The 20,539-nt window shown below is 43.7% G+C and overlaps 1 protein-coding gene across 3 annotated transcripts in view; it reads right to left on the bottom strand.

Annotated features, from left to right (window-relative positions):
- The window catches only part of ABCA1 (ATP binding cassette subfamily A member 1), a 90,894-nt gene that overhangs the window by 31,378 nt on the left and 38,977 nt on the right, over window positions 1-20,539 (bottom strand). For all 3 annotated transcript variants that reach the window (XM_051777408.1, XM_051777407.1, XM_051777409.1), the window contains exons 6-8: window positions 15,314-15,435; window positions 11,012-11,203; window positions 3,891-3,977 (exon numbers count right to left, since the gene is read on the bottom strand). In XM_051777408.1, the coding sequence (XP_051633368.1) occupies window positions 3,891-3,977; window positions 11,012-11,203; window positions 15,314-15,435 (401 nt within the window). The remainder of the gene's footprint in view (window positions 1-3,890; window positions 3,978-11,011; window positions 11,204-15,313; window positions 15,436-20,539) is intronic.

Genomic DNA, 20,539 nt, shown 5'->3' with positions numbered 1-20,539 from the left:
TGCTGTTGAAAACAAGACCTGCTGCAGCCTGGAGCCTGATTACAGCGCAAGCTGTGCATGCAGCCAGCCACAGCAAGGAGTCTTCTGCCCAGCTGATCTGGCACCAGGCTTTGGGTGACAACATACAACCAGCCAGGAAAATTGGTACCTCCAGACTCATTTGTCTGGCATAAGCCAGACAATGTGTCTGCAATGTGTCATGAATAAAAGCACCAGGCCCTCAGTCTGAGACACTCACTGCATTAATGTGGCCATACTTGGGTATGGCTAAGCTCACCACAAGAGGAAAAGCAACCCACTTCCCTGGGTACTTCATGCTACACTGGAGCATTGCTCTCAGACTCCTTGTCTCAAGACGCAAGAACAACACCTCTGTGATGGTGACAGTAAGTGGATGTTATGAAAAAACAAGAAAAAGGCAAGAATGTAGGATACTTCCCCCAAGTAACCTTCCACCTTCCATTTATTTTCAGCTCCAGGAACTTTTATTTCCTAACCCTCAATGAATTTCTTCCATGATCAGCTCCTGGAGTTTTGAACATCCACAAGTGTTTAACACCCAACACATCACCGTATCACTCCAAAGAACCTTCTCTCCCCTTCCTTAATTTGGCTATGGTTAGCTCCCTTTGGTGTCTTCTTTGTGTGTTTTGTTTGTTTTGTTTGTTTTACTGGAAGAGACAGTTAACATTCCATTCCTATCTCTTTCATGTGCCACACAACTTCATAGGCCTCTGCCACATCCCCAGCTCGTCTCTTTTCCAAGCTGTCCAGTCTTAGCCTATTCCCTTGTTCTTTGCCTGCAAGTCATTCCACTTCTAAATGTCCTGACTGCCCTTTTCTGAATGTTTTTTCCAATTCTGATATCCTTTTTTGGAGATTAAGGGCCTACATCTGTGTTCCCTATCAAACGGTAAAAGCCTACATGGTTCTCTATCCCATTTTAAATGTTTTCCGGCATTTAAATTGATTTCTTGACTGCTATGAAATATCAGGTGACATCAACTTGGATGTTTTTACCATGCTGCCCAAAACAGCCACATGCACTAATAAAGGCAAGGAGAGCTGCTGAGACACCTATTTGTAACTGCTCATCAAGCTGCATTTTAGAAACAAACTTTAGATGCTGTGGTCCAACTGTTACCGTCTCTGAAAACGGGACGGAGTCAATCAAAGACCATTTGCCAATTTTGCTCACTGTGTATTGGTTCTGTCACCTTTGTTTAAAATGCAGGTAACCCAAGTCTAAGACAGCTGGTAAAGCCAGCCAGCAACAATGCTGAAAAGCAGCAGTGTGCTAGAACAACTCAGTCCAAGATCACCCAATGAAAGTGCACTCAAGAGTCTCTGGCCTTACAGTGGGAAGCAAACCTGACCCTTTGTGTTCATCTGCAGGGCTGTGCATCCTCTGGATGGGCCAACATCTGGACAAAAATTCTTTTATGCTAAACTACAGCTACTATGTGTCATCTACACGAGGAGCCTCTATTTTTAGCTGCCTAAAAACACATGACACACTGATCTGATGGAAGACAGCTGTGAGAACAGCTAAAGCCTGAGGATTCAGTACGTGTGTCCAGAGTGACTGGTTCAAGTGTGCTTTCATTTCCTCACTGCTGCCTTTGTCTGCACCCTGGTGCCACTCAACCTGACTCCACAGGTTCAGGGTGACTGACAGGACCCTAGCATCATGGGACACTGATGGAAAAAAAGTGTCACATAACAGCCTTTGTTTGTTACACACGCTCATGTGGCCTTTCCGATTTGATGATTCCCTACCCAAGAGGCCAAGGCTGCATTTCAGACGTGTTACAGTTTCAGGGTACAATTCAAAGAGACCCCTTAAGGAGTACTGATACTTTAAGCAAAACAGCTCATTTTAGCTCAGCAAAAAGTCAGCTGCTTTAGCTAAGTACCACAAACTCCAAAATAGGAGGAGCAAAGGTGCACAAATAGGAAGTGCAGTTAATTCCCATGAACACATGAAGTTTTAATCATCTTACAGAGGGAGTGCATTGGCAAATACATTTTTACATATAATTTTAAAACAGCCTGAGCAAGGAGCTTTGTTTCATCTTTGGCACCAGCAACTTCACAATTTACATGCAGAGTTGCTCTTTTTACACCACTGGAAACAAGCATCTCATGCATGAAGGGTTACTAAGCTGTTTCTTTTCCCAGACATCAGACCTGGCCCCGTAAGTGTTTCTTAATAGTTGCCCTTGCTCTTGGCGTCTAATCTGCCTTCCTGGACCTTGATTTGAAGAGTTCAAGGACACATACCCAATCAACCCCCACACTCCAAGACAAATATTTTGTTCAGACCATTTTCTAATTAAAATTCCCTGCTAGAAAGGCTCCTAGACATGGCACAAACAATAGTTCTCTCAACCCCCTCAAGCTGCTGCCCTTTGAAACAAGGGAGCAAGTCCCTCCTTTTCACACAGAAATCCGCCTGACAGACAATAAGAAGTAACTTTCGGTCAAGCCATCTGGAGCAGCTCATATTGTACACAGGGCAAAAAGCTGCCTTTGTTTGCAGAGCAGTAGGGCAAAATAAAAGGTAGTCCTACCCAAAGCAGCTGCCAAGCAAAAGGCACGTTACTGTGGGACGTTTTCGTCCACATCAGCAAACTGAGTATCACATGGTTTCAATTACTTTTATCCCAGACAAGGAAAAAAACGCAAGCTGAAGTGACGTAACAGGAAACAGCTGTAATCAAACTCTGAAGGGCAGCCTCCCTGGTGGCAGCAAAAGCTCTGCCATGGTCGGTCCTAGCTGAAGCTGATCCTGGAATAGTCTTAATTTCAATGCAAATGGGACTCAGCGGCAGGTTGGAGGACTCGGGGAAGGATGCGTGCCAGGAATTGTTGGCTGGCAGGGCGCAGGCTCCCGGCAGCTGCCCCTCCGTGGGAGTGAGGCGCTTGCTAACCTGAAGTGACCCGCTCTTGTGCTTGCTCTCAGAGGTTACTGCCGTTCACGGCCGCTGAGCTCTCCTGCTCTGATGCAGAAGACGGAAGACTAGCGAAGGGGAGGAGGAGGCGGCGGCATTGTTTAGCTTACATGGAGGCGGCGGCATTGTTTAGCTTAGATGGTTGTGATTTCTGCTCCAGGGAGAGAATGTTTTTGACTAACAGCAGCACTTCAAAGTCAGAGTCAGGCAAAAAAACTAGGATAAGTTTCTGGCTCAGCACCCCCCACCCCGCCAGATTTGGACTTCTGACTCACACTAAGGTACGCGGGGCTTTTTTTTCTTGATCCATCGTTTCACCTGCAAAAACAAATACTTGCAGTCTCGAGAATGTCAATTTGGCTCTGCAAATCTCTGTTAATGTTTAGTGTTGTCATGTCGTTGTGCCGAGTGCCCCTCAAGACTGGAAAACAGTCTCTACCCCAAAAAGCTAGTTAGACAAAGAGGCAACAGTAGCCTACAGCTACTATTTTAGATTAGAACAGCCACAACATCTTTTCCACATGCCATACCCTAACCGCACCCAAAAAACAGTAGATACAACCAAGTAATAACCCTGACATGGTTGGCAGCTGAGTGAAGAAAAACAGTGAAAAGCCTCCACATACAGCTCGTAAGGCACTGCTAGGCAGCAGATGTACTGCAAGGGCAACAGTTGTGCCACTGCTGAGAAGGCAAAACACTACAGAAAACATCTGAACTCCTGCTATGGTGTTTGTAACTTGGGAGTGCCAAGGGGTTGCAAAGAGAGCGCTGCCTGCACTGACACGGCTGTAGGATGGGCAAAGTTTTCAAAACAAGCCAGGGATTTGACTGAAGAGTTGCTCTAAGGACACCCGTGCCTCTGTGCTCCATGGCAGGCTAAGACAGTAACTTCATCACAATGGTAATGTGTTGTGACACAAAAGTTCTCCTTACCTCTTTCACAAGCTTCCCAAAGCTTTCTCTCAAAGTTTCCACAGTTTCTGATAGATCCCACAAGGAGGAATTGAAAGAAAGTTGTCTCTGCAGGAAGACAGAAAAAGAAACTAAAAGTTACTGCGAGGCACCAAGATTATTAAACTCTTACAAACATTCTTGTATACAGTAGTAAGGACTGCTTACACAGCAACTTTCTTGATGGGGAAGGCAGAGCTGGCTTTCTGTGCAACCTTGAACTTAAAATACCTCGGGCATCTGCACCCTGCAATGTGATAGGATCACTCCTTTCCCTCCTCACGGGTTTAGGTACAGATGCCATAACCAGAACCATACCAATAAAATGTTATATGCATGCACACACACTTAACAGTGCAAAGGATGACTTGCATTCCAGGCCACAAAGCAAGCACAGCACGTGGACAGACCTGAAATCCTGCAAGCCAGTACTAAGAAGGGGATGTACAAAGTCAGTACAACGGAGGATATTGTCAAAGTGATTTGGTAGGCACAAGTTTTCAGTGAGACTACACAGATACCAGCTCACATAGAAAGAACTCCTTACTACAGTGTATATCAGCACTATTCAAGTCCCCCCATCAGGCCTTGATGTTTTTTATCTAAACCAGTGGCCTATTTAAAAACAACCAGTTTCCAGGAAACAGCTGACATGCACCATTCACCAAGAGCAAGATGACAGGTTTCTGGAAGTGGAAGGCATAGCTTTTAGGAAATTATTTGCTCTAGCAGGGAGTTACACTGAAGACAACTCCTTGTTTCCAGTTGCTCTACATGTAACTAGCAGGCCTGGATTTTGGGCTGTGGGGTTCTTTTGCCCTTCTGTTCACATATCTGTATTATCATGCATAGAAACATTTGGACGCAATCTTTGTTTCAAGGGAATGAAGATTAAAGTAATTTCTTAAGATTTCCCATTAGTAGCTACATGTTGTGGCATCTGAAAGCATACTGAAGTTACATTGTGACACATTGAACAGCCAAGCCCTTGATTCCAGCACACGACTTTTGAGCTGAATCTTTTCCTTTTCACATCTTTCCTGGAGTCACTCCTGGAAACAAAGCCTGGAGGCTTTCACTTATTCTAGTTGATCTGCTGGAGGCTGCTAAGACCTGGTCAGCATCAGCTGGTGTAAATGGGCACTGCTCTGCTGATCTGCTGGGACATTTAAGACTTAGATAATTTTTCTGAGTGCACAGTTGGTGTTCGCTCCAAAGCCAGTTGCTTTGGAGCCTTAAAGTTTGGACAAATAAAACCCACATCACTGGTGTAGGAGAAAAGCAATTCAAAATTCCCACAGGCTTAGACCTTCAAGACACATTTAAAGAAATTCAGTTAGCAGATACCAAAGCTACATTATCTGCTCTACCACTTTAGCAACGACTTGGAAGGTCCTAGGTTCCTGCATAACAATAGATGTGCTTATTCTGCTCCATATACCTCAATCTACATAGTTTTGTGTTGCTTACTGCATTCAGAGGACAGCGTGGATGAGGAAGAGTTTTCTGATGACACTAACTGGTTCAGAGCAGTGAAGAGTCAAAATCCAATTGCAAAGGATTAGTGAACAACTTCATGCTGACACACTGTTACAAAGTGCCAAACAAAATTCAGTACTGCAAAGTAAAGTACATAAGGGAGAAGAACCTTAAGATACACTTCTATAACTCTGAATGAGCTAGTGCCACTCAGAAAGGGAGATCTTAAAATTACTGTGATAAAACAGATCAACATCAATATAAATCCACACTGCAGTCCTGGTTCTCAAGAACTACGTGCAACTTTGGGTTCTCCATCTCTGAAGGAGCAAAGGCCACAAGTGTGACTCAAGGCAAAAACGGTTTTCGTTGGAAGAACAATAGACCACAAGTCTTCCAATGGGATCTGTAAGGACAAACACAGGTTATGAGAGGTCTGTGGAATTACAAGTGGGATGGAGAATGGAAACTGGGGATGATTGTTCACTGTGCCTCACATTACAGGACTGGAGGACTTCCAGTGAAATGACTAGTCTAAAACAAAACCAAAAGAAGCTTCTGCATATGCAACTTAGTCAAAATGGAAAAAAAATATCAGTAGCTATTATGCAATCCTGAGGGTATTGTGAGTTTGAGAAAGGCTTAAAAGAACTCATTAAACATAAAAATCTTACCAAATGCTATTGAACACCAAGATCCTAGCAGTAGCTGACAAAGTCTGAGTTACAAGCTACTGAAGAACAGGACTTTATACTGAGGAAATATTACATATTTGCCCCATGGCTGCATTCTGTCACATGCCTCCATTAAGGGCTATCACTCAATGACACTGAGCTTAACCAGACTTTGTCCTGACTCAGTATGTCAGTCTTAGGAGATTCAAGGAGCTTGCAAACCTTACTCTGAAACATGAGGAGCAGCCAACCTATCCTTTCACACCACAGTACCCTGATTTTTCTTCCCTAACAAATTCATGTCACTTCAAGTTCATTTCTCACCATAACTTGCAATGGTATCATTGACATGGAGGAAATTTTATTTTCTTTACCACCTCTTGCATGCTAAAGCCCACTCAGGTAGCCTCTCACAAGTCATCTCCAGAGACAATGACAAAAATCAGTCACAGAGGCCAGTCTTCTTCGAACAGATGAGCATGTCACTGATTTCCCTGCAACATAAAACTTTGTAGGGGCTCATTAAGTAGATCAGTCCATAAATAAGAAACCTCTAGATGGTGCAGGGCAGCTTCAGTAAGACTGGTCCTACTGTGAGGCTGGCTTTAGCAGGTGTCTGCACTACATCCTGGGGCTGTTCTGGTGAAGCGCTGCAAAAACATCGACTGTCCATTCCAGGCACACCGTGGAAAGACAAAGTTCTAGCAGGTTTTGAGCACAACTGCCCTGTATGATTACTGTGTTAGTGTCTAGCAAGTCACTAGACTTGTCTTCTGGGGCAGCCAACATCATAATACTCTTGAGGCACAGAGTGCTCTGAGGGGACTTTGTGTGCTCGTATGTGCATGTTACAGGATTTAAATAGTGAAAAATACTTGAGATGACAGGAGTTGACTGCACAATCAAGACAAGCCTTGAATAAATCCACCTGAGACTTACTGGGGATGGAAAAATCCAATTCACTAACATACATGAGAGTGCATGTGTTTAAAGTGTTGAAAAGTCATAACAAAATTCCACCAAAATTCAGTCTGCATCATACAGCTAACTGTTTCTGCTTCATAAAGACCACTCTGCCACATCTGCTTTGAAATAGTTATTGCAACTCCATACTGATCTCAGCAGAAACTTTTTACTGGCCTCTGCAGAAAAATCATGTGCTTTAAGCTTCTGCTTTTGTTTCCCAGAAGTCCCAAACTACTGCTGCTTAAAAGGATGATATCACTGTGCTTGACTGAAAACGCTCTCAAAAGAGCAAGGAAAGCCACAAGTTCAGTTGCAGCACATATTTACATTAAGAGACCTTTTCTAAAAGCCATTTATTATCTAACACTTAGTTCATGCTAACCTTTTGACAAAATACCACCCATATTACGAAGGGAGAAAAAACAACTGGATTTTCATGTGCTCACCCACACTCTTTCAAGGACCACTACAGTACACAAGCCACAACATATTTATGGCTTATTACTCACTGGAATTGAGTGTGGCAAAGCCCTTCTTAGGCAGTGCTGCAGAGATGAAATCCTACAGGACGAATTTGAATTGTCATTAAACCTTCCCCTCCCCCTCAAATCATATTCTAAACTGAGGAGAACTTGCAGAGGCAAGTCTAAACAGGTATTTCTATTATATAAGACAGTCAGAGGTGTCCCACCAGACTGTGTTGGGATGGGTGGGGACTTAATGCCATTGCTCCTGCAAATCTTTCCCAAACTGTGTAGTTCTTCCATGGGACAGCTGCTGGCCTACCACTGGGAGAAAGAGGGAAAGGAAATTTGGAGTGCTTGCAACCTTACTGCTTCACTGTTGTTCTCAAACCTGCTTCTCCTACCTCAGTCCCACTCACCACACCCAGCGCACAAGGCAAACCCCAAAAAGAGAAGATGTGTCTGCATCTTGTACAACATGTCCCCTATCCCACAGTATTTATTGTTGGTCAAAAGACCATTCTCTTCAGAGAATGAACGCAGACTAAGACGTGGGTCCTGGAAAAAGGAATTTGACTTTTTGAAACACCCAGAGAAGAAGGAGAGCTGATCCTCTGCCTTGCTGCCCTGTGATCACTTCCAGATATTTTGCTGGGTTTTGATCTAAACAGCCTGTCTCAAATAGGTTCTTACATAAAAAAATGAATAAGGAGACACCCTTTAACCCTCCTATTATGCCTCTATGTGCTTGGATCTGTTTCCTCATCCCGCAGAGAAGGCTAAATCGAAGTAATACAAAGGATGAGTGACAGAGCTAGAAATCCTAGTGGAAAATTTTAATTAGAAGTTCTTTGTTTTAACTGTACTACTGCACTTTGGGCAACATTCAAGGTGTTCTGGATAGAACTGATGAGCAGGTATATAAAGTGCTTATTTTTTGCCTTTCTTTTTAAAAAAAAGTCCTTAACAGTGCTGTGGCATTTACAGCTCAAGCAATTCACCAAGCAAGCACTTTTCTTTTTTAAAGCCATAATTTGTTAATAATTACTGAGTTTTTCAAGAGTTACCTAGAACACCTGTAGTTTCTCTGAGGCTTCAAATGCACACACACTTTAAGCCAGCAGGAGTCATCATCAGGGTCACAGGCCACACACACACTCCCTTATCTCAATACTGCACCCTCCTCTTCATATTTCAGCACAAATGTTTGTGTAAGCACCCAGTCAGGTGCCTCTTGGATCAATTCCATGATGTAATTTACTGCCATCATCTTGTAGATGGAATAACAACAGGAAAGCACAGGGACAGAAACAAGGAGGAGTTGAAGTCTTCAGGATTAGGACAGTTCAAGAAACCACAGCCACTTTACTGCGCAGATATCTGAGGGGCTCAAACTCCTGGTTTACTATTCGAGCCCTTGGTGTTGAATTTACACAGTTCCTGCACACAGCTTCCAGTCCCTGTACTACCCTACTTGCACTAAGATGCTGCCACTCCATAAGTCACAAAATGGAGCAACCAGTGAAGCCCAGGTCCCATTACACAAACTAAAAACCTGCCTCCAAATTGCTGTTGTAGCTGCACCTGACTTGGCTCTTACTCTACTTACTGAAATGACTTGCTGTGAAGTACATCAAAGAGATTAAGGGGAAAAAAAAAAAATTAATCTCTGGGCAAACTGTTGTTATTGGTTTACAGACTCTATAGTAGATATGGTACAAGCTGTCTTCAGTGTGCACGTCCAAGATTTGACACACAGTGCTTTCAATAAGCTGTGTCAAAAGCGTCCTTTGTTCACGAACAGAAAGTTCTCTCTTTGTTCAAGGATGTTACTGCAGGTCAGCGCACTTTTTGGTCTTTAGAGACACAAGTTTCGAACGTGTTGGTCGTGATCCTAGAGTTAATTTATTCGCTTTGCCCCGACACATTGAAGCCAGTTAGTTTTTATTTCACTCACTGATGCATTACAGCAGTTTAACTGGATGGTACGCTGTGACATTTTTCTAAGGAAAAACTGTGGGCCTTTACCAGACAGTAACACACAGCAGGTTTAGAACTGCTGGCCTCTGTCCTCCAGCTTTTTTTCCCCTTTGTAGACAAGATAATGAGCCAGCTTCTCAGAAGTCCCCTACAATTGCACATAAATGTCTTAAATCTATATTGCTGTTGCCAAGTGGCACAGAGTGGTTTATGACTGCTTTATCTCACCAGCAACCAACACAGACCTAATGGCACAGACACACTCAGTACCCACTTCTGTCAGCAATCTTGCAGGAACTTCCATAAATGAGAAAAGCAAAACTGAGTCTCCACAGGGCCCAGAAAGCCAATACTAAGTATTACAACAGCTGGCTGTTTTCATCCTCTTCAGACCCTGAAATTCTAGCATCATTGAATGGCTTAAAGCAATATATGTATAGATGTGCACACATACATATAACTGAAGACAAGAAACTGCATACAGCCATTCCTCTCCAAAGAGCCCATCTTTGTTATGGGGACAGTTTTAGTGCTGTTACCTCATCTTTTCATGCTTATGATTATCTTATTCTTCCAGAAGGAAAGAAAAAATGCAGATGGAGGACACATGGAAAACAGAAGATGAGTTGTGGAGAGAAGTCACTGACCACTACATGCTGCACAGAAGACTCACATGATTCCAGTACTCGATAATGACCCTCTTTGACTGGGGACAAAGCCAAGCAAGGGGTACATGACTCTCAGTCCTGAAAGGCTCATCAAATCTGAAAACTCACACAGCCGAAGTGTTTATTTCTTCCACAGCGGACAACAGAATGTTTGTTTTAGTGGGTAACAAAGTGGGTTCTGTGGTCTGTTCTTCACTCTACTGTTGTTTCCAGCACTGAATTCCTCAGACTTCTGTATTTTCACAGATATTGTGGATCTGTAGCAAAACATCACTAGATTTTCCCAGATCAAGTCTGCTCCAGCCTCCAATTACCCTGTAAATAATGTATTTTCTTGAAGCTCAACGAATTCTTGATCCAGAACCCATTCAGTCGGTCAATTTTTGAAACAGGACTTTTAAACTTGACTCTAGTTTGTACGAATTGAACCTGTTTAAAGGTTGTGGCTTATCAGTGGCTGGAAACTTCTACTCTCAGTGGCCTCACGCTAAGGACAGAGGGTGATGGTTTTAGCACTCAGCACAAAATGGTCTAATATCCGGGCCCATTCCAGTCAAGACACAATATCTGACTAAAACACAGGGACAACCAAGAGCCTGTTTGTTACTATGCAGCATAAACACTTTCCTCTTGACAAACTGAACTGCAGACCACACACATTTATGCTCCACAAGTAGCAGACTGCAACAGGAAGGGCAAGAATGACAGGAAGAAGCAATGCTCTTCACACTCCAGTAATAAAGACAATCTTCTTTCTTACTGCCAATGAACAGTTCACTCTGGAAACATACGAATGAGTTCCTAGACTGAAAGCTCTGGAAAATGCCACTGTGTCAGTGACAGACTCTCACAGGTAGGACCAGTGAACTCACCTGAAGGGGCTTCAAAGGATTCAGGTTAGCACGGAAGGCTTGCTCAGCTGCATGGAGTTTTTCCTTTGACAAGGTGCAAATTAAGGCTTCAGAGTCCATGGCCACCGTCTGATTTTGGATTTTAAGATACTCGGATGACGTTGAGTTATTGCAGAGATCTCTCAATCGCATTCGATAACCAGACACAATGACCTAGAAAAGTGAGGAAGGCATGTCAGTCTCCCTTCAAATAAGACTCCAAGCAAAAAACTGGTTATTGCCTAGACAAAAGAAAACACTCATAACATTTCCAGATAGAGGTAAGAGGGCATTCTTCTCTACAGGTTGAGCAGCCCTGACTCATACACAACTCAGTTCCAAGAAAAACGTTTCCCCACTGAAGAACATGGGAGAGAAGTCCTGGGGGAGGAAGGTCTCTCTTCACTTCTCCACAAACATGCACAGAGCAGCAGTGATCCTGTCCTCCACAGCAGCCATTTCCTCCAACCAAGGGTACATGCATTGCCTAACCTTCAGTCTTCTGGGAACTGAGCCACAGAGACAAAAACAAGGGTTGTGACTAGACACAAGTCTGGCAAATGTATGCAAAGGGCAAAAGACCTATGTCCCAAACTCCTCAGACGTATCTGCCAGCCACATTTGCTGTGTAGTTCTGGATCAGAACCATCTTCTCCCTTAGCTCTGAAATATCTCTTCACTAAGTGCTGAGACAAACCTTTTGCAGTGTTTTTGAGCAGATAACATATCAATGAAAAAAAGTTATCTTACTGGCTGCAACAGACGAGATAAGATTCTAGAGTCTTCCCTCACAGGCAAATTCTACTTAAGGTAATGGTTTGCTTGTCGATAATGTTTCTTAACCCACAAGTAACCACCTTATTAATGAAAGAAATTGATAAAATCCCTCTGTATTACCATCAGACCCTTTCAGACCTTACAGCCTAGATTCTTCTAATCAGGTTAGTTACAGAATTTAGGCTTGCTGAACAACAAACAGGTCCATGTCAAAAAAGCTGCACATTTCAGAAAGGTGATAAACAAGGAAAATGCAGAATCTACTGCTGGCAAGACTTTTTGGTTGCCATGGGGCTAGACAGAAGGAACAATTTTATTGTAAATGCACAGGTAACAATAGCTTTAGACTTCATTTCTTCTTTCTATTCTTTAATAATACCTGGCATGCATTGCCCAGTTTCCAGTAACAACTCAGGAGGATTGATCTACATCCCAGAAGAGTTACCAGCTCCTGAACAGTGCTGGTAAGTCTGAAAACTTTCTCATCTTTCAAAACCAAAGGGGTATCAACCATCTAGGGGAAAAAGCACATTATGTTCAGAAAACAAGCAAATGGAACTGACAGGAGAGGCAAAAGATTTTTAACGCAACACTTGTGCAAACATTTAACTCTGGTCTGGGTCCATATGCCAAAAATAGGATATTTCAGTGCTGCACACTCTGCTGAATAAATCAGCTCTCTCTCATCAAAAAGGCTGGACTTTTGAAAAATTTTGGAGGTTTTTTGGGGGGATTTTTTTTTCTTTTTTTGCTGTTGTTGTTGTTTTGTTTTGTTTTTTTGTTGTTGTTGTTGTTGTTGGGTTTTTTTTGTTTTTTTTTTTTTTTTTTGGACAGCAGACATACTACCAGTGTTATAGCCATGTTGAAAAGGAGATATTCATGGGGTATGGAAATAACACTCCAGAGACCTGGAATTAGTCTAAACCAGCTTCCCTGCATGGACAGATAGAAAACCAGTGTCTCCTAGTGTCTCAGTGTTACCCACAAACACTGAAGGTGACCAACCCTTCCACCATCCTGAGCATGCCCAACTATTTTCACTCAGATTTTAAACTCTTTTGGAGAGAAGCTGCCCCTTCCAAATGCCGAGGTCCACAGCACAAGACCTTAAATCTAAGGCTCTGCCCATCCATCCCAAACTAAAACACCCAGTCACGCTAAGCCAGCCGGTTCTCTAACCATCTGCAGTCATCTGAACTCATAGCATCTTCAACAGGCAAAAATACATCCTAAGTGACAGACTAAGTCCCCTAAGGACTCTCAAAATGCCAGGGTCGTGTTCACAGGTCACATCATTCTCTCCTAGGACTGCACCTGCTTCATATGAAACAGGGAGATTTGCTCCAAGCAGAATATGCACTGGCCATTGTTATTCACTCCTCACTGCTATTCAATACATCATGCTGCAGCTCTGGCCCAGGACCTCACTGTGCCTCCAACTTTTGGAGGGACAGGACCTACTCCTGCCTCCAAGCCACATTAAGAGCTGTGTGGCCACACCTGGACAACAGCAGCATATTAGACTTGGTTAGACAGTTGCCTGCCCACTGCTGATCCAGGAGCCTTCCAAATCCCTCAGCTGCCAGTAATGGAGAAACAGTGTTGAGCCACTCTGCCCCAGGAAGCAACATGCCCATCAAGAGAAGGTTTTGGTGGCTTTTATCTATTTGCACTTATTTCATCATGCTGGACACACAACCCAGCTTGGCACATTGGAGCACTATCATCACAGTAACACCAGTGAACAGTCCCATCTCCTTGCTGACTTCAGTTCCTTACTTGCTAGCATATCATAACTTCCTGCCTTGTTGAACAACCCTAGGACACAAACAGACCACAGAAGGCAGCTATATTTCCTGTGAGAGGTTTGCATACTCTGCATAGGCCCTTCTATATGACCCACCCATACAGAGACCTAATAACTACTGCCTATTAATACCGAAGTCAGCTCAGCAGCGAGGTCAGATCTCCAACCCAGACCTCCCACAAAATCAAAGGGGTCCATTTTGTGACTCAGATAAAGTCATTCTGCAGGAGGAGAGAGCTCTACATCTCTGGTTACCGTCTGTGTTAGAAAAGTGCTCAAAGAAAATCTGGTGGGCCACTGCTCTGCAGCTTACTGCCCTCTTGCCCTGTCAGCTCTCCCTGCCTCCCTGAGCACGAAACACTGTTAAGATTTAACAGCCTCACTCCCAGTGCCCTAGCAGAACGAGTTCAAGAATTACATAAACAAGAACGCAGCTTAAATCATTCAAGGAAGAACTAGATGACCAATCACCCCCTGACTGCCCTTCAGACATGTTATATAGATGAAAGCTAAGCTTTTTTCGCCTTCCACTGGCTTTGCCCTGCACAACCGATACAACGTGGCAGCCACACAACGTAAGTGTGAGAGCTGGATTTTTTGCATGTTTTAAAAGCCTCTCCACACCAGCTTAGGAAGAATGACTATGTTGCTGTTGCTGAAGTCTTCCAGCTATCCTTCCAGAACCATCCGTACCATGATTCTGTCTTAATCTAGCTTGAAATTCAGACAAATTAGTTTCAAATAAAACAAAACTTGCACCCTAAAATGAGTAAGAAATTTTTTCCACATTTTTTTTTAGTAGAACATATCCTTAACTTAGAGGATTAACTATCAAACTGCACTAAAACAGATGGCTTGGTAGAATTTACTGAAGAACAACACAACTTGTGCAAAGCAGCACAGTATCTGTAACTACATGAAAACAAAGACTAAAAGGACTATTAATCCATCCCACTTCAATGAAAAGATCTGATACGGAGTTGGGAGGCAGAATGGATTTCCTTCTCCTTTTGCATATCATCTTTTGCACTGCCTCAAGAGAACCATGGGTCTTCTTTGAAGTCTCTTCTGACTTCTGCATTGGAAAGGATGCTGGTGGACTAATGCATCAAGCCTAGCAAAAAACATGTTATGAACCTGACAATGGCAGACAGCCATCATAAGACAGGAGCTCTAGTCCAGTGTCACCACTGGCTGTATTTACGGCTCCATGGGAGTGCTCAGGAATCTCATTTGATATCAGGACTCCTGTAGTACATAATATACAATGTGTCTGTCTTGAAGAGTTGGCCACAAACCTAAAAGCACACCTCCTTCTGCTGCACAGGACTATAAGGCAGAGCAGCACACAGAAACCCTGCTCCAGTCCAAGCTAAGTGACCGAACAGCTAGAACAGCACAAGCAACCTAATTAATGTTTTACTTACACTAAAAAAAAAAAGGAAAGAAGAAATTCAGTTTAGCCTGAGATCTCAGGCAGACCAAAACATTTGCCCATGTGTTCCCAGTGTCCTTTTACAGCTTACAATCAAATAAGACAGTAAATTGAGAGGGCAGGATGGAAGAGAGAAGCAGGGAATACGTTTTCCTCTGTGTTTGTACAACATCTATCTCAGAGGGTTTCTGCACTGTGGATCTTGGCACTATGGCTAAACAAACAACAGACAAGCATTATGTTAGTGGTTGAAAGTGCTCTTTACCTGCTGGAGGTTGACCCCTGCATTCAGTAACTCCTCTACTGCAGATGATGGCATGGACACGTTATGGTGGAGGAAGTCTGAGAACGTCTCATTGTCAACCAGGAAATCCCGAAGTTTCAAGTCTGGAAAGTGACAAAACAAGCAACATTCTGGTCAGGGCAAAGCCAAAAGGAAACTCATGTGAGAGCTCTGAACAGGAAAAGCAAAGCTGACGAATGGAGGATAGGGAATCACACAAACCATGGCACAAAGGGAAAAGAGGAGCTGCTGGCAAAGCGTTGTGAAGCTTTGCAGACTTCAGAAATGTCAATCCATGATGTCATGACCTCAACCCCGTCCCCCCACCCCCCAATTAAAAAAAAAAAAAAAACAAACAAAAAAACCCCAGCAAAAATCAAAACTTCAACAAAAAAACCCCAACAACCCACCTTTAAGAACAGCTCCCTTTAACACCATTAGTTCAGCTCAATTTGCACATATGTACACAGAAGCAAGACACACCAAGCTTTCCCCTGATCTGGGCTGAAACCCAGCATTAGCACTTAATCCCTGTGTTGCTACAGAACATGAGACTGAGCTGGTGCATGGACCACCAAGGGATTTACCGTCCTGCAGTCAATTGTGTTAATAGTAAATGTACTCTACCACAAATTTCGAAGTCTGACATATGCAGACACACAGGTATAATATAGAATTGCACAAAGATCTAGCAAATGATCTTAACCACTTGGAATTAAAAAAAAAAAAACATTTGCAGGATTTTTTCCAATTTCTCTCCCAAAAGCTTCACACCTTCTCAAGCCATTGGTGTTTCACCTCCTGGCTTTAAAGCAAATTCGTATCTTCACCACAGAAGAGGGGAACCACAGGGAAATTGTAATCCAAGCACACTACTGAAGTCACAAACCTGGATCTTAAGAAACTGACCCTCAAACACTGTTCTGGATTTTTGTCTTGCGGTTTGGGTTTGGTTACTTTTTTCAGTTGGGGGGAGAGGGGTAGTTTTGGTTTTTTGTTTATTTGGGGGGGGTGTTTCTTTGTTGGGTTTTGGGGTTTTTGTTGGTGTTTTTTGTTTGTTTTTCTTTTTGGGGTGTGTGTGTGGTTTTTTGTTTGGGGCTTTTTGTGGGGATTTTTTTCTTTCTTTTTGTTTTTTATGTTTTGGTTTTATTTTCTTTAGGAGAGAGAGGACACTATTACCTTCATGATGGTGCTAATAAAACCAAGACAGTAGGCTTGACCCCCCTATGGGCCTCACTTAAGAGCTGGACATGATGATCCCTGCGGGTCCCTTTCAACTCAGAATATTCTGTGATTCTGCAAACAAGCAGCGATGAGCAAAGCAGCTCTGCCAGGAGGAGGCAGAGAGAGCAAGCACCACAGGATTTACCAGGGTGAAGATTTCCAGGCTGAGCTAAGACAAAACCAGCAAGGTTGTTTTTTTGTTGGTTTTTTTTTGTTTGGTTGGTTGGGTTTTTTTACCACTCTAGGAAAGCAGCCCAGAGCAAACAGTGGGGAAACAACGAGCCAGCCCTAAAGAGAAAGTAATGACACGGGAGAACTAAGAGTTTGCACTTCCCCCCTCGTCCTACAGAGAACAGCTGTAGCAGGGGGACCGGTGGTTCGGGTGCCACTTCTGCTTCCCGGCCGGAGCCGGGCGGAGCAGCCGTCGGGGGGAGGAACGAATCCAAGGAATGAATCCACACGCTCCGCTCCCGCGGCACGAAGCGCGCGGGGTTACTGACGGTCATTGCTCCCTCATCCACATATCCAGTTACAAATTCCCCGCTGCCTTTTTTTGTTCCACGGCGAAAAAAAAAGTAAATCACCCGCCTCTGCTGAGGCGGCGCGGAGGTTACTCTGGGGCGAAAAAGTTCCTCCCTCGCCCTCTCCTCTCTCTCTCTCTCTCTCTCTCCCCACGGAGCAGGACCCACTCGTGAACGTGCCGTGCAGACGCCCCACTGAGCCCACCCCAAAAAAAAAAAATAATCAACCATCACCCCCCACTCCCAGCCCGGGGAAAGGCTGGTAAAAGAGCCGGCTCCTGCAATAACAAAAACGTCCTTTTCTTTCCAGCTGAAGCACCCTGCTTCGCCGTAGCTGGAGGAAAAATTCCCCCCCCACACACCCCGATTCCTTGGTTAATTCCTAAATGCGCCAAACTCCCTAAGCACTTCTGCAGCTTGTTTATTTTTTGGTGAGATCATCTACTGTTCAGAAACTCAGATGGACAAAGGGGTGGCTGGCTGAAAGCACACTGGCATGCAGAGATCAGATGTTTGCAAGTTTTTTCATTTAATCTGTCCCCATTTAAGATATTTTTCAACCTTCTCTTAAAGGGCCACACACCTTTTTTTTTTTTTTTTAAAAAAAAAAAAAAGGCAATGATTCCCCCACTTTTCTGTTTCCACAGTGTTTTGCTGCTTTGGGGTTTGCCGAGGCTATTTTGTTTGTGGGTTTGGTTTTTTTTGCCATATGAAAGCAGGATTTTCTTGGTCGGGGACATATTCTATAGGCAATTGCAGGAGAGCAACCTGAACTACACTGAGATTCCTGCTGGTCGGTCTATAATCATAAGGAGGAGTAACAAAGAGCCTGCCATCTTCCACAGTTATAATTAACCAGCCCAGCATTAACACAGCACTTATCCCCTGCCTTTTTTGTCATGCCTAGCATTTTCAGACTTGCTCAACATTAGAATTTGCTGAAAATCAAAGCTGCCTTCCAAGGAACGCCTACAAACATCTGAAGGAGTTTTCATCATCATTTGGAGGAAAACACGAAGGAAACAGAACATGAAGTTACCAAAACTGTGGGACAATGCTTGGACTCCAGCCAGCTGATCACGAACCCGTGCTCACTAACCCAAGGCCACACACGAAAGCTCTGTGAGACCAAGGAGCTAAATCCCAACACCACGATCCTGGCTGCAGTGCCCTAAGCAAACAGCTAGCCTTTTCTTACCATGCATTTTCCTCCCCCATCCCATGTGGTCCTACTTTCCAGGACTTGTGGGTCAGTGTCTTACGCAACCCGTCTCCATCACAGAGGCACGCAAAACGGAAGCACATGAAACCACAGAAGAGCACCGAGCTCTGCAATATCTAAATTCCTTCCCAGGATAACTCAAAAAGTCAAGAGTTAATAAAGGCTTCCTCTTGAAAACAGCCATTCCCCCCTGACGCAACCGCCTGCCCACCAAGACTTGAGGAAAGAGGGTTATTTAAAAGAACTCCTCAAAAATTAGAAACAAAAGAAACAGGCGAGTTTTTTGAAGGCTAATAGCAAGCTTACCTAATAATGCAAACACCTTGAGTGGAAGAACTCATTTTACCACCATGAGCCTACTACGGCAGTATTTTCCTGCCAAAAAAGTTCAGACACCCTATCAAGTAACTCAAACGTGAGGCAAAATATGTCAGCTCAAACACGTTTTAACTCACACATCTCCCCAAGAGCATCCTTATGGTCAGCCCTTGCAAGCTGGTGGGCACATAAAAATGCAGCTGCAGCATCCAGGCAGCACATCAGAGAGCAGTCTCTCCACAGGCCTCCCGACAAAGACATGCAGCCTTTCCTTCCCTCTCGCCTTCATCTTCAAGGCAAAACCAAAGGAGCTGCAGTCCTGCAGCAGAGTATGGCCTGTGGCTGTAACCACAGGTCCCAGCAAGCAAGCCAAGCCCCAGGCATAAGTGTGGAGATGAACCTCAGGTCAGACTGAACAAACACACTCCAGGACTGTCAGATCTGATGTGAACCATCAGGCTTATTCAGTGGTGGGATAAATGTCTGCAGAAGTAATACTGAGACAGCTTTTCCCCATGGCAGATTACTTTTACAGTTTCAGTCCTGACACTAAGGGAGCAACAGCAGAACAAAGATAGTAAAGCAGAGACTTTGCATATAAATCATGCAAATAACCCCCAATGCCAGCAGGTCTGGCAGGGATGAAGTGCTTTTGTTCTAACTAGTTTGGGCACAGTGTGGCAACACAACAGTAAACTGTCCCTATTCACATGAAACAAGCAGAAGGAAGTCCAATTCCCATGCAGGGCAGGGAGAAAGATCCTTCATATGGTCACATAAGGAAGCTTCCAGCAGAATCGAGAGTTGTTAGATTCTGGAGGTCTTGTGCCTTTTAACCACAAAACCTTCCTTCCTCCCTAAAGTCACTGGTCAAGATTAGAGAATCACACATGGCAGCATTTCACAGATATTGTCTTTGTGAAAGGCACAGCTGTCCTTCATTTCCACACAGTTCAAAAGAACCTTGGGGGCTGCATTCTGGGCATTGAAACTAGAAACTCTTGGACTTTCAGACTGCAGAGCATCTCCTACGGGACTGTAACACTGTTTTAAATATTTTTAAGATTTACATTTTTCTGACAGTCTAATTTTTTCCAGCACCTTCATTCCTGAGCACAATGGTAGGCCAATCAGTCTCTGCTTGAGAACCAAAACTTTGTGACAATAGAAAAAAAGAAACAAAAAAAACCTGCTCAAGCAGCTCAAGATAGTCACATGAATTAGTGAAGAAAAACAACCTCTATGCTTGCTAAATTATTGATTACAGGGAACATCAAAACAAAAATGTGCATTATAGAAAAACAGCAAGTCAGTGCTACGTGAGGTCTCTGTTCCATGCAGACCAGAACTGAAGCACTGACTGTGCAGTGAAGTATCTGTGGTCCAAAAGCCACACGTTTTTAGTGTCCTCGTTCCAGAAACACCTCCCTAGTTACTTCTGCAAGCTCAAAAGGTGGCTCAAGGAGCAAGAGAAACCACAGTTAGGAACAAGTTTTGATTTGCTGATCTTACTGCAAGGATGACTGTAACAGGTCCCACAGTAAGCAGTGACAATTTCCAACAATACTGGGAAGATCCACAAGCAAGCAGAACAAAAAAAGCCTCTAGAGGCAGGTTACAGAACAAGACCTTTCTCCTCAAACTTCTCTCTCATTCTTTGCTGCTTCACTTGAAAGTAGAGAAGGCCCATACCTTCCTCCAGAAACTTAATGGTGCACTGTCTGTCATGATGAAACAATAGGGTGGAAAAACAAAACCCCACGGAAATTGTGGCTACGTTTTTCATATCCTGAACACTGCCTTCTAAAAATAAAAGGCATGCAAGTGTTATTTCAACATATCTCAGTCCGCTTTGAGTACAAAGCTCACCAGGTCTGACTTTAATTTGTGGGGTTTCTGCCCAAAGGGTTTGCGCCCGTAATC

Source organism: Manacus candei, unplaced genomic scaffold (assembly GCF_025592945.1).
Source record: "Manacus candei isolate 608988 ecotype Guabito, Panama unplaced genomic scaffold, ASM2559294v1 h1tg000010l, whole genome shotgun sequence".
Classification (NCBI taxonomy): Eukaryota; Metazoa; Chordata; class Aves; order Passeriformes; family Pipridae; genus Manacus; species Manacus candei.
Note: the sequence above shows the minus strand (reverse complement) of the source record. Positions and strands in the feature narration are given on the sequence as shown.